The sequence below is a fragment of the Punica granatum genome, chromosome 2 (genome assembly GCF_007655135.1).
Source record: "Punica granatum isolate Tunisia-2019 chromosome 2, ASM765513v2, whole genome shotgun sequence".
In the NCBI taxonomy this organism is placed as follows: domain Eukaryota; kingdom Viridiplantae; phylum Streptophyta; class Magnoliopsida; order Myrtales; family Lythraceae; genus Punica; species Punica granatum.
The window spans coordinates 37,404,596-37,419,175 of record NC_045128.1 but is presented as its reverse complement, the minus strand read 5'-3'; the positions used below and the strand labels follow the sequence as shown (position 1 = coordinate 37,419,175).

Here is a 14,580-nt window from a genome sequence, read left to right as displayed (position 1 = left end):
CTTTTTTCGCATTGGGCTCGGGCCTCTTTTTATCATAAAAATAAAAATAATAATAAAACTCAGATTATTTTATGATTATTTTATTTTAATTTTGATAATGTATTACCGGTTGAATATGAATCCCCCGTTGATCCAATGACTATTAGAGGGTCATGGACAGTTAGATTGATATCCGGAGCATAGAGCTACCCGAAAACCGGAACCAATAAGAGAAAAACGGATCCCTCATTATTGAGATGGAGACACTGAGGGAAGGGCCGGGCATTGTGGCAGTGACGAAAACAGCCACAGAGATCTTACGAGGAAACCTCTCCATGGCCTGGGAGATGGCCAGGCCGCCCATGCTTTGCCCGACGAGGAGCACCCTCTGGCTCGAGTTCAGGGACGCCATCAACTCCATCAGCGGCTGAAAATAGTCAGAAATTGACTTCAGGGAACTGGCCTGTCGCTGGTCAACCCCAGAAGCAGCCAGGTCCAGTGCCATGATCTCGTGGCCCGAGGATCTCAATAGCCTGACCAGCTTGTACCATGACCACTCGCCATGGCAGGACCCGTGCACGAGGACGAAGTGATGCCTTGTACTTGGGGTAGGCTCCAACGTCTTTGGCGATGCACCGTGAGCCAAGCTCAGGAGGAGGACAAGAAGAAAGAAGGGTAGGATCGGTTTCTTAAGGAAATCATAAAGCATTCTTTCCATATCGATCGGTTCGGTTGGGTCAGATATCACGGATGCTGCCGGTGAAAGAATTTATAGTATTGATTAGTCCTACTTGAAAATGTTTTAAGGTTACAAAGGGGAAATTAACTATATTGACTTACGTGATATATATTGATCTAATGATTCGTTTATGTATTCCCAGTCAAATCGTTCAGGGATTTAATATTGGGCTTCTTCTTCTTCATTTGAATGGACCTTTTATGCTCTAAGGCCAGCTGATGATCACGCTGATTAATTAATAATATCCCAAAGCTAGAGATTTAGATGACCACATATGATCAATTCGATCGAAATTAGTTGCTTCCTATTGGTGCAATCGTCGATATCGGATCTTCCCGATCGAGACCCCAAAGCTTTGTGCTCAAGGATCAAAAGCTCTCGGCTATATATGCGCAGCTCAGTTCCGATGTCCCCATTTCGCGTTGGCCCAGCTATTGATGATATGGATGATAAGGTTTCGATTCTCCGGAAACAACCCGATATTTTCTCGAGAAATGTAAAGTTTTCTCCGATATTTACGGAGCTCATTCGCTTCCTTTGATAGACTACTTACAAGGGAGATATATATTTTAATGCTCTTGTGGTTTTCCATTTCCTCTTCCTATTCCTAATGGACTCATACGGTCACGTTAACTGGTCACACCGATTCAACATTCCAAAGTTTAGAAATTTAGACCACCACATATGATAAAACACAATCGGGAAAAAAAATTAAAAAGAAAAAGAAAAAGGAAAAAGAAGTTGCACCCTACTGGCCGTGCAGGGGAATCATAATCAAAGGAAGCAAATATGTCCTCCATTATTTAAGAATATGTACTGATAATTATTTAGGAGGGAAATCCACTGCGTCCGACCAGTGTACTTCCTAAAGTACAAACAGCCCCCAGCCTATGTTATCACTACAAGTACAAGCCGACATCGTACAATGTCAAACATGTCTCGCCCGCCTTATTTAGTTTAGTTGTTCTTGTTCTCTGGGATCCTGAAATGGTGGATTTGGATGTTCTCGACATTGAGCTTCATGAAGTTGCTGCGCTTCCTGGTGACCATAAACTTGCCCCAGTTATAAGCCCGGTACTTGGTCGGGTTCTGCTTTGTGACGAGCTCCTCCAGCGGCTCGACCATTGTGTAGTGAGCCGGGGTGAAGAAGAACGGGATGGAGAACCTCTCCTTCTCTGAGTTCACCATCACCCTGTGCTCCACGCTCTCGTACGTCTCATTGCTCCAAACCTAGCAAAGGCATTATCACGCGGCACGTTAGTCGACGATCGTCATCAGAATCTCGGAGATCATCTTGTGATGCAGAGGGCCTGATATGAAGGTGGGCGACACTATTGAAAAGCAGGCTAAATATATATGTACCTGAATAAGGTCACCAATGTTGATGATGTAAGCATTCGGGATGGGCTTGACCCGGATCCATTCCCCATCGGACTTCCTCCTGACCTCTAGGCCCCCAACATCGTCCTGTGCGAGGATGGTCAGTGCCCCGGAATCTTTGTGGCGGCCAACACCGAGGGCCAGGTGAGGAGCCGGGCAAGGTGGGTAGCGGTTGAGGCGCGTGAAGGTGGTCTGGTGGTCATTGAAGAAGCCACGGAACCTGTCCGCAGGCAGGCCCAGGCTCAGGGCAATCAGCTCCATCAGCCTGAATGCGAGCTCCTCCACTGCTTTCGCATACTCTTCGCAGGCCTCCCTGTATCATGGCACATATCTCGAGGGTCAGTCGGATCGAATTTCTCAACCTAGCCGCCCCATAAAATTTTGATACAAGCAGCATCGCCTTAAAGTTCTGATGAAAATATCCAGACACCCCACCAAAGTTTGATTTTAAAATCATGATTTTGATTTTAACTCTACCCACTACACAACAAAAACACACGTTTCCCAAATCAAATTTATAATACGATCTCATTTGTCATTTTCTACAATCAAAATCAAAATCAAAATCAAAATCAAAATCAAAGTTATTTTAACTCTGAAACCAACGTACTCTAACCAATCTGATCAGAATCAAATCAAATAACTATAGGCCCCGTCTGATACGGGGGAAGGAATGAAATGAAATGGATGAGTTGATTGAGAGAAAAATGGTGCGATTCTTGGATTAAGACAGAGAAGATGATGCATATTTAACATAATAAAAATCTAAACATAATAATGCAAAATTTTATATTTTTTCATTTTGTTGTTAAAATTTATTGAATTAATAGAGTGAATATTCCTTAAGTTTTTTTTTTTTAAGGGAAAGTTCGTTTCATCAAATTTTTTTTAAAAAAATTATCATCACAGTGCGGAATATATATGAGGTGGTTGAGATGTCCACTTTATTCCATTCCAATCAGATGTGATGTAATAATCATGAAATTGGCAATTGCTTTCTTTCTCCATTTGGTTTTATCCAGCCCACAAAAATTAAATTTAGTACCTCAATTCAGGAAGGTTCTCGGGCCACTTATTACTCCACTGTGTAACCTCCTCGTCGTCGGGCCTGTATGATGCCGGGATCAGGGTCGGGTCGTGGAAGGTGAAGTCGAACACTTCCTTCCAGTCCCTAACGTTCTTGGTGTGCTCGGTGTCGTAGTAGCCCAGCGTGCTCAGCTCGTCCCTCCTCACCTTCCTCTTCTCCTCTAGGGGCTGGCCGAAGAACTTCCGCGCAGCCTCCTCGAGCCTCCTCAGCTTCTCCAAAGGGACTCCGTGGTTGATGACCTGGAAGAATCCCCATTCCTTGCTCGCGCTCCGTACCTCCGCCACAAGGCTCTCAATGGCCTGGTGATCGTCGGGGGAGTTGATCAGAGCTGAGAGGTCGATCAACGGGATCCCCTCGGCCTCGGCGATCGCACCAACCACCTTAGGCCGGTGTTCAATGTCTTGAATGAAAGCAGGGCTGACCTCTCCCATGGCTGTTGCTAGCTAGCTATCTAGTTTGATTGATTTAGTTGAAGATTTACTCTATAATTTTCTTATTTTTATGGTAGAAGATTAATACCGAATGTTGGTTCATATTTATAGCACGAGAGGACAGGATTGTGGTTACACTGAATCTGGACGGGTTTTCAGGCCGGTACGTTCGGACAGTCCAAGGTAATCATTGGGCAGGGGTGACGTTTGTGCTTGCATGTCTTGTAAAAAATAGTTGTGTCGTATTTGGACGTTTCTGGTAAAAGAGATAAGGGAGACATGAATTTAGTCTCCAATGGAGCCATATCTGATCATAAAATCAAGACTTTTCATTGATCCCGTATGTTTCTCGACTAAGATTGGTTTTATAGAAGGAGTTCAGTTATCACGTGTGCCAATACATCGGCAAATTCGATTCGAATTCTGTTCAAGAAGTTTGATCTTCGACTTATCGTGTGAACATTTTTGAAAGTCGAATCCTGATATTCGAAAACTCAATTGAGCCACGACTAATCCAGTTAAGTCGAATCGGTCCAATAAAGGGTAAAACTCTTACAACATTGATGTTTTGCATTCAGAATGACTCGAAACCGATACATTGCTTAAACGGAACAAGCGCCGAACCGCTTGAATAAACCGAAGTTGGTATTCTAAGCTCCTTCTTTGCATATGTGGCATCCGCATAACAGATCCAACTAATGCAATTTCACTGACAATGGAAAATTTCATAACAATTATAATGCGGTAAGCAGATGGAACTATGGATCGCTAAAATATACGTGGAGAATAGCTAAAATATTCATGGAGCGAATTTGTTTTCCTTAATTGGACTACTTATAAAGAATAGATAAATTTTCATAATTTCATTTCTTCATAGATGATACCATATTGCTATCAGGTTGATCGGCTCAATGGAAATTCTTGTCTTTCGAAGTGATGCATATACATAACTTATAAGAGAGACATGTATTATCTAGGATTGATAAGATATATAAAAAGGAAAAAAAATTTACCTCATATATCTCATGGTTCTACTGTCTTTTCAAATCTATCATATATTTTTAAAATTATCAATGCGGGCATTTGTAACTGCGAATTGCGACTTCAATAGAAGATTTCACGGACAGCAAACAACCCAGGTAGAAGATTTGTTGGATGTCCAAGGTACATGGATAATGGGGGGTGTGGGTATTGACCATCCATTTGAAACTTCGATTTCGGAAGTTGTTGCTGAAGAAGAAGTTTCCTCTTCTGAATGGAAAATGAAGTACCTTAAATTAAAGATTAAGGAATTGGAGGAGGAGTTAAAGCACCAGCAGAGTCATTGTAATGATGTTAGGGTAGTTGTTTTTGCAATTTGCCTCTGTAGTTTGATTGAAATTTTGTTTGAGATGTGGTTGGGCAGTAAATTCTGTACTGGCAAGTAGGCTTGTACTTTGTACTGAGTCATTTAACTGGTAATGAAATACAATTTTTGTTGGATATCAGTGTATTTCTATTGACTGGTAATGAAATAAAATTTCTGTTGGATGTGAGCGTTTTGCAGATCTTTGGATATCATTGTTGGATATCAGTGTTTTGGAGAAATGTTCCATTGCAGATATTTGGATATCAGTGTTTGTTCAATCTGGTGAAAGGGTGTTTTGGAGATATGTTATATTTCAGATCTTTGGATATCAGTAGAAATGGTGTTTGTTCAATCTAGTGAAAGGGTGTTTTGGATATATGTTCTATTGCAGATCTTTGGATATCAGTATAAAGGGTGTTTGTTCAATCTAGATATCATTAAGTCTGGTCCCGCCCTGTCTTTGTGCTACATTCTCGCCTGATTTGTCTAGTTTCATGGTATATGCTTGCCCTGTCTTTGTACTGTACTGATATTGCAAGTGTGATTGTCAAACATTTTCTTCACCTGTAAGTACAAAGGTTCTTCATGAATTTAACAACTATCTTCTAATGACAGTTCCTCTCTGTACACCTCATTCTTATATACTTTTTGCAATTTTTTTTAAAGTATACGTTCCTTTGGGTTTTCACAGAAGCAAAATAAATTGCATCCTTAAACTGTTTTCCATCTTCAAATAGTTGACCTACGGTAAAAGTTAGCCACTCACAAGTTGGTTCATATTTAAAGAAATGTACTTGACTTTCTGAAATAACTTCTCGGTTGCTTTTCTCTCAATATGTCATCATCCCCAAACTTTGAACTTGATTCGCCAAAGTTAATGCTGCAGGCCTCATTAGAAGATGAATAATCGGTTATGTATCATTCATCTCCTGCATCAACAGTAACAATAGCGCCCTTTTTCTCTTTGCCCTTGTTATCTTGCTTCCCTTATAATAGTTTGTACATCCTTTTGTAGACTCAAACTCTTCAACTTTTCAGCTCTCTTCGCCTTCGTAATTTGAACTTGGGATCTGATGTCTTGGAGCTCAGGATCATCTTCTTTACTTAGATCTACGGGAACATTTTCGAAAGCAAAATCACTCTCACTCCGACTATTATTTTTTTCACTTTCTTCTATAGCTCGATCTACAACAACATCAACTCTCTTCCTTCCTAAAACACCTCCCTTAGTAGCCTCATCACCTTCCTCAGTAGCCGCCTTATGTTGCTGAAATGCTTTAGGGTTGGGGTCGGTTATGTGCTTGACATACAGTTGGCAATGTTTATACTCCAATAGCTGCCCTATGAGTTGAATGACAAAACTATCATTGTAAACCTCAAATAAGCCCTCTTTTAACCCCTTCCCATGGACCCGACACAAGACCACCTCTACATTACCTTCGTACCCCATCTTTTCTAATTCTTTCACCATATGCGTAATAGACACTTTGTTTGGATATATATCCCAACGCAATATTTCACCCCCACTGTACAACAATTCTCATCCTTCCTTAAAGGACCCGCCATGGTGTATTTCAAGAGTTTATCCATGATAGTTGAAGTTGTGAAAATCATCCATTCTACAAGACCAATGTAATAGAACAAGCATCACAATATTGACAAGCATCACGATATTGACAATCTTTCATTAAAACACGGTTTGCTAAAAAATTTCAACAGTTCATGAATAGTACTTACTAAGGAAAGCACTGAGGACTTCTTCTTCTTCAGGTTGGGTCTGCTGCTCTCCATCCGCAACCTCCTCCCCTCTCCTCCTCTCTCGCATAATGTGACCTCGTACACCAATTAGGGGTGCTTCGTCTTGTTGTTCTACTGCGAACAGAGACAACAAGAACTCATAATCTTCTTCAGAACTTTTCTTCTTCGGAAATTTCAGACTTTCAGTTCAATCAAATGCTAAACTGTACAGGCAAATCAGGAAGTCACAAGTGCATGAGTTGCAAGTTCTGTTTTAAGCCATGAGCTTGTGCTCGTAAGTTAGTCGATGACCTCTCTAGGGTTCTTTATAAAGATGTTGTTCCTGCTGTTCGAAGAGAAACAAAATATTCACCAGCAAGTACTCGTTTTTGTTGTAACCTTTTTAGATGTATGCTGAAGATGCTAATTAATATCATCAGCTCAGCTGATTTCTACGATATGTTTTCTCATTAAAGTTGAATGATGAAAATCAGGAACACCGAGATTGAAATCGAAGAAATTGGAAGCTCCCTCATTTACTAAACTCATAAGTTGCGTTTGGTTTCATAGTAGGATTTTAAAATCAGATTTTGATTTTGATTTTGAGTGGTATAAATGGAGCCCACCTTTGACTTTGTATGTGTTATGTTGTTTTATTGTGGAAAAAAGTGGTATAAATGGGGCCCACTCTTTGACTTTGTATGAGTTATTTTGTTTTGTAGTTGGTAGAGTTAAGTTAGAATTGTGATTCTAAAATACCATCTTAAAACCAAACAGGCCCATAATCTTCAAAACCGAAGAAATTAAAGTTCACTTCCACGATTTCGAAAGTCTGGAAAAATTGGAAGCTACGAAAGAAATTGGAAGCCATAGAGCACCGAGATCTCCACAGCTAGAAGAAATTTCAAGCTGGGTTGGGGAAATGAAGTGAAGGGCAGGAATCCGGAAGTTTTAGGGTTTCAACTTGAACGGAACTTTTTGGGTTTCAACCCGAGATTTCGGGTTTTCTATTCAAGGCAAGGGTGCCACGTCATCATTTAAAGGACATGTGGAAGGAGTTGACGGCATTAAATCCACGGTGGCGGGTCGGTAATGGCAGCGGACGAATAGGACCACCGTAGACACTTTTCCAAACCTTTTAGGGCTTGATTTTTCGAAGTGAAACTTTTAGGACTCAATGTCAAAAAATCCCAAACATATAGGACCTCAAGTGTCATTTTCCCTTTATTTATTTTAGCTTCTAATTTTTAATGAATATGTCATTTATAATATAATTTATAGAATAAAATTTATAAATTACATTTATTATCGATGTAGTAATTTTAATATATAATATAAATTGACCATTGTAACCCTATTTAATATAACTCTATTTAATGTAAAGTGTCATTCATTTATTATTTATATAGATTCATCTACAATTTATTTTATTTATTTGTATCAACTAAAATTTTTATTTCGAAATTATTTTTAAGTACATTCGACAAATGTTTAATTTTTTAAAGATTACTTGTAATACATTTTTGTTTTTAAATTAATATATATTTTTAAAATTAGCATATAATTTTGTAATATGTCTTCTTAATTCAATCTATACCAATAAAGGATGATTAATGCAATCTCACTAGGACTTCCTGATTTGATTGATTAGGGAAACTATGCATGAATGTACAATCCTAAAATATCTTACTAATTCAAAATTGATTCCGTTATAGGAAGATTCGGAAGAATTATTGGTAGATTATATAAGAGAATAATTGTAACAAAGAAAAAGGAAATTAATACATTAATTTGAGCAATCATACTATACGTTTCTAATTCAATTGCAATATAGGGATATTAAAAAGAAAATTCAATACATTACATAAGAATAAAATCATAATGAAGGAAAAGGAAATTGATGCATAAATTTGTGCAATCTATATATATCGTAATTTAAATGATACCAATATAGAAAAAAATAGAAATATTTATTTATTTTTAAATTTTTAAAAAGATTTATTTATAGGAAAAGTAAATTTCATCAGAAATTGAACAAAATGCTTCTTGAAGGAATTTTTTGAGGGAAATCCATAGAAAGCTTGACAAAGAATTTGCAAGATTTTCCTGGAAAATTCCATCAAAAACTTACAGAAATATTTCTGAGGAAAATTTAGTCTGAAATTTCTTAGGGAACATTTCCGTGGAGAATCCATCGGAAATTTCTCGAGGGAAACTTTCCCTCAAAAATTATTCCATGGAAATAATGAGTTTTATTAAAGTATTTTTAGCATATAATTGGATTACGTTTATCAATAAATCAAAAAATAAAATTATGAATTTATTAAGTGAAAAATATTTAATTGTAAGTAAGTAAGAACTTATCTATTTTCTTGTTTAACCGTTCAACAAATTCTTCCTTAAATTTACAAGAGTGTCCCCAAATTTTTTTTCTTAAATCAATAAAGAATATCATTAAATCACGTTAATCACCACCACCTTATTAAGGTCATCGAAATTTTTTACAAAGGCCGTCAGGCAGTCCGCTACCTCCTACAAGAGATGGTTACTAAAATATGAGCCGCTACTATAAAATCTCCCTCTTTGAAGAGAGGGAATGGCAACGAGCCCCACCGCCCCTCCCGTGGTTTTCCATTTCCTCTTCTTGTTCCTAATAGACTCATACGGTCACGCTAACTGGTCACACCGATTTAACATTCCAAAGTTTAGAAATTTAGACCACGACATATGATAAATACAATCGGGAAAAAAGAAGAAGAAGAAGAAGTTGCACACTACTGGCCGTGCAGGGGAATCATAATCAAAAGAAGCAAATATATCCTCCATTATTTCAGAATGTATACTGGTAATTGTTTAGGAGGGAAATCCACTGCGTCCGACAAGTGTACTTCCTAATGTACAAACAACCCACAGTCAATGTTATCACTACAAGTACAAGCCAACATCGTACAATGTCAAACATGTTCTCGCACGCCTTATTTAGTTTAGTTGTTCTTGTTCTCTGTGATCCTGAAATGGTGGATTTGGATGTTCTCGACATTGAGCTTCATGAAGTTGCCGTGCGTCCTGGTGACCAGAAACTTGCCCCAGTTATACGCCCGGTACTTGGCCGGGTTCTGCTTTGTGACGAGCTCCTCCAGCGGCTTGACCATTGTGTAGTGAGCCGGGTTGAAGAAGAACGGGATCGAGAACCTCTCCTTCTCTGAGTTTACTATCACCCTGTGCTCCACGCTCTCGTACGTCTCATTGCTCCAAACCTAGGAAAAGCATTTTCAGGCGGCTCGTCAGTCGACGATCGTCATCAGAATCTCGGAGATCATCTTGTGATGCACAGGGCCTGATATGAAGGTGGGCGACATTATTGAAAAGCAGGCTAAATATATATGTACCTGAATAATGTCACCAATGTTGATGACGTAAGCATTCGGGATGGGCTTGACCCGGATCCATTCCCCGTCGGACTTCCTCCTGACCTCTAGGCCCCCGACATCGTCCTGTGCAAGGATGGTCAGTGCCCCGGAATCTTTGTGGCGGCCAACACCGAGGGCCAGGTGAGGAGCCGGGCAAGGCGGGTAGTGGTTGAGGCGCGTGAAGGTGGTCTGGTGCTCATTGAAGAAGCCACGGAACCTGTCCGCAGGCAGGCCCAGGCTCAGGGCAATCAGCTCCATCAGCCTGAATGCGAGCTTCTCCACCGCTTTCGCATACTCTTCGCAGGCCTCCCTGTATCAGGGCACATATCTCGAGGGTCAGTCGGATCGAATTTCTCAACCTAGCTACCCAATAAAATTTTGATACAACGTCGGACGTGTAAGCAGCATCTCCTTCAAGCTCTGATGAAAATATCCAGACACCCCCCCAAAGAAACTCTAACCAAACTGATCAGATTGGAAGGAATGAAATGAAATGGATGAGTTGATTGAGAGAAAAATGGTGCGATTTTTGGATTCATACAGAGAAGATCATGCATATTTAACATAATAAAAATCTAAACAATAATGCAAAAAATTATTTTTTTTCATTTTGTTGTTAAAATTTATTGAATTAATGGAGTGAATTTTCATTAAGCTTTTTTTTTTTTAAGTAAGGGAATGTTCATTCCATCAAATTAAAAATAAAATATCATCACAAAACGGAGTATATATGAGGTGAAAGGTTGAGATGTCCTTTTATTCCATTCCAACCAGAGGCGCTGTAATAATCATGAAATTGACAATTGCTTTCATTCTCCATTTGGTTATATCCAGCCCACAAAAATTAAATTTAGTACCTAAATTCAGGAAGTTTCTCGGGCCACTTATTACTCCAATGTGTCACCTCTTCGTCGTCCGGCCTATACGATGCCGGGATCAGGGTCGGGTCATGGAAGGTGAAGTCGAACACTTCCTTCCAGTCCCTAACGTTCTTGGTGTGCTCGGTATCGTAGTAGCCCAGCGTGCTCACCTCGTCCCTCCTCACCTTCCTCTTCTTCTCTAGGGGCTGGCCAAAGAACTTCCGCGCAGCCTCCTCAAGCCTCCTCAGCTTCTCCAATGGCACTCCGTGGTTGATGACCTGGAAGAATCCCCATTCCTTGCTCGCGCTCCGTACCTCTGCCACGAGACCCTTGATGGCCTGGTGATCATCGGGGGAGTCGATCAGAGCTGAGAGGTCGATCAATGGGATCCCCTCGGCCTTGGCAATCGCACCAACCACCTTCGGCCGGTGTTCGACGTCTTGAATGAAAGCAGGGTTTACCTCTCCCATGGCTGTTGCTAGCTAGCTGTTCGATTGATTTAGTTTAAGATTCACCCTATAATTTTCTTATTTTTGTGGTGGAAGATTAATACCGAATGTTGGTTCATATTTATCGCACGAGAGGACAGGATTGTGGGTACAGTGAATCTGGACAGGTTTTCGGGCCGTTACGTTCGGACAGTGCAAGGTAATCATTGGGCAAGGGTGACGTTTGTGCTTGCATGTCTTGTAAAAAGAGTTGTGTCGTATTTGGACGTCGCTGGTAAAAAAGACGGGAGTTTGTTTCTCGACCAAGAATGGTTTCAGCGAAGGAGTTCAGTTATCCCGTGTGCTAATACATCGGCGAATTTGATTCGAATTATGTCCATGAAGTTTGACACGCGGCTTATCGTGTGAACATTTTTTAAAGTTATTCTAAGCCCCTTCTTCTTCTTTTTTTCGGTGTGAACCATGATATCCGAAAAATCTAATTGAACCCCGACTAATACAGTCAAGTCGGATCGGTCCATTAATGGGTAAAACTTTCACAATTAGGGTTTTTTTCATTCACAAGAACTTAAACCTGAAATCTTGATTGAGCAAAATAAGTGTCGAACTATTTGATTAACCTACATTGATATTGTAAGCCTCTTCTTTGCATATATGGTGTTTGCCGTATAATGGATCCAACTAATGCAATTTTACTGACAGTGGGAAATTTCATAACAATTATGAGTGTGTGCGATAAGCAGATGGAACTATGGATTGATAAAATATACGTGGAAAAAATTAGGTTCACAGAGCGAATTTGTTTCCCTTAATTGGACTACTTACAAAGAATTAGATACATTTGCATCATTTCATTTCTTCATCGATGATGCCATATTGCTATCAGGTTGATCAGCTCAACGGAAATTCTTGTCTTTCGAAGAGATGCATACACATAACTTATAAGAAAAACATGTATTATCTAGGCTTGATAAGATATATAAAAAGGAATAACGCATATTTTATCTTGAGAAAATTACGTCATACAAACATGATTTTAGCTTTGTCATGAGACAATCTAGTTTTCTTTCATTTCACTGAATAGCAAGAAAATTTTGGGATTTTCAACCATATAGGACAATGCTAATTTTTCGTTAAAAAGAAATGTGACTGAAAATTGACTTGGCACCTCACGTGTGGAGTTGGCCAACATAGGATGTCACATTTATCTAGAGAATTGCACCAGTTAGCAAATTTTATTTTATTTTTTTACTCTTCTTGCATGATCTAATGTATTTTTTTAAAAATTAACAACACCTATCACGATTTTACTTTTCACGTGTGTAAAGGGTGTCAAGAGTACCATGTTAGCATTCTGTCACATTTTCGACAAAAAATTGACTTGTATTATATAGTAAAGATTCAAAATTTACATGTTATTAAATGAAATTGAAGTAAAATATATTATCTCGTGGAAAAAAATATTAATAAACTGCTATATACGTTGAAATTTACCCATTTTATCTTAGCCCATGATGTGGTCTTTCTGGACGCCTAGCCGAGGACTTATGTGTCAGGCGGCAAAGCGGCTGCTACTAGATTTCCTGACAAAACAAGCTTTTACATAAATTTTTTATTACAGATGAAAAATGCCACATTTTTTCTTTCTTTTTGTTTTTAAGAGAACAATATATTACTCGCATATCGAGAAATGTTATGGTGTAGTCACCAAATAATAGTATGGTGCAACTAAGTATTTGAGAAAAAGAAATTCAAATAAAATTCTCTCAAAATTTTATATAACTTACTTACCGAATCTTTTTTAAAAAAAAGATCCTGTAAATTACTAACAATATAAGGATCTAATGCCCCTCAGCTTGCCGTGCTCGTCGAGCTGGTGCATGAACTGGTGGATAGGGACTGGGTCATTAATGTTATGCATATGTATCGGGAGGATAACGTTTGTACGGAATGATTAGCATGAAGAGCGTTGTAGCTCCTGATTGGTTTACACTATTTTGAGAAGCCTTCGATCTCTATGGGAGCACCTTTGTTTAGTGATATTATTGGGATCTTCACACCCCGTCTTTATATTTCTTAGTTTATTTTCTTTTCTACCGGGCTCCGATCCGATTTGGCTACCCAAAAAAAAGAAAGTAAGTGGCATTTGTTTTCGAAGTAAAGTCATAACTGTACTCCATCAAGTTGAGATAAAATAGTTGGAAAATTTATTATTAAAAATTTGATTGTAATAATTATTAAGAAAAAGTATGTGGGGTAATTTATTATAAAAGAGAAAAAAATTATGAATAGTGGAGAATTTAATATTAAAAAATTAATTGTAATAGTGACCAAGAAAAAGTATGTGAGAAAATTTACTATTAAATTGAAGAAAAAATTAAAAAATAATGATTGTCTTATTAAATTGATGGAAGAATAGAACATAGTAGAGTTGAGTAGAATTTTTAATTTTGAAATCAAACAAAGCCTATATCTTAGAAATTCATGTAATTTATTTTAACTGTGAGTAATTTACTAACTTAAATAATTTAGCCCAAGTAATTTTTATAAAATTAACTTAGAGTTACTTTATTATGATTTTAAATAATTTATTTTGCATGTATGATATAATAATTTTAAAGTGATTGCGGCTTAAACTTTTCCCAATGCGTCTTTATTACTATTACAAAATGAAGCATTAATATCCCATTCCTCTACTTAATAAATTAAAGTTTCCATTATCAACACGAATTAGTTCAAGTGGTTTGGTACCTCTATTCCTTTAAGTAAAATCACGTATTCGAGTCTCGTGGGTAAAGAAAATGCACAATTACGAGAACTTTATCTCTTTGTGGGCAGATCCAGCTAAATTTGAATTAGTCGAGACTCACTGACTTCGGCATACACCGAATAAAAATTCAAGTGATTATTAATCTATTTGCTTATATTATCGGTACAATAATTAGTGACTGAAGCCCAACAATGTTTGGGCATTAACTTGACAATTGAAGGCAAGGTAGGCTTCAGCTCAAATTCAATGTCCTCAAACTGGAGGCCCAAACCGGCCCTCCACAAGGATTGGTGGGCTCTTCTTTGCGACAAATTTTGGAAGAAAATTGAACTCTATTTTATGTAATTTTTTATTTTCATATTTGTGTAAAGAAATATTTGCACGAGGACA

At 38.4% G+C, this 14,580-nt stretch overlaps 3 protein-coding genes across 3 annotated transcripts; all 3 read right to left on the bottom strand.

Moving 5' to 3' along the window:
• Positions 1-74: 74 nt before the first annotated feature.
• On the bottom strand, positions 75-509 carry LOC116197260 (salicylic acid-binding protein 2-like). The gene has a single exon (XM_031527343.1). It carries the CDS (start codon positions 482-484, stop codon positions 161-163), a length of 324 nt encoding a protein of 107 aa, XP_031383203.1. The 5' UTR covers positions 485-509; the 3' UTR covers positions 75-160.
• A 979-nt stretch (positions 510-1,488) lies between these two features.
• On the bottom strand, positions 1,489-3,711 carry LOC116197234 (flavonol synthase/flavanone 3-hydroxylase-like). The gene is made up of 3 exons (XM_031527307.1): positions 3,144-3,711; positions 2,081-2,411; positions 1,489-1,948 (listed from the first exon to the last, which is right to left on the bottom strand). Exons 1-3 carry the CDS (start codon positions 3,614-3,616, stop codon positions 1,676-1,678), a joined length of 1,077 nt encoding a protein of 358 aa, XP_031383167.1. The 5' UTR covers positions 3,617-3,711; the 3' UTR covers positions 1,489-1,675.
• A 5,787-nt stretch (positions 3,712-9,498) lies between these two features.
• On the bottom strand, positions 9,499-11,501 carry LOC116197235 (probable 2-oxoglutarate-dependent dioxygenase At5g05600). Its single transcript, XM_031527308.1, has 3 exons — positions 10,969-11,501; positions 10,091-10,421; positions 9,499-9,958 (listed from the first exon to the last, which is right to left on the bottom strand). Exons 1-3 carry the CDS (start codon positions 11,439-11,441, stop codon positions 9,686-9,688), a joined length of 1,077 nt encoding a protein of 358 aa, XP_031383168.1. The 5' UTR covers positions 11,442-11,501; the 3' UTR covers positions 9,499-9,685.
• Between the last annotated feature and the right edge of the window lie 3,079 nt (positions 11,502-14,580).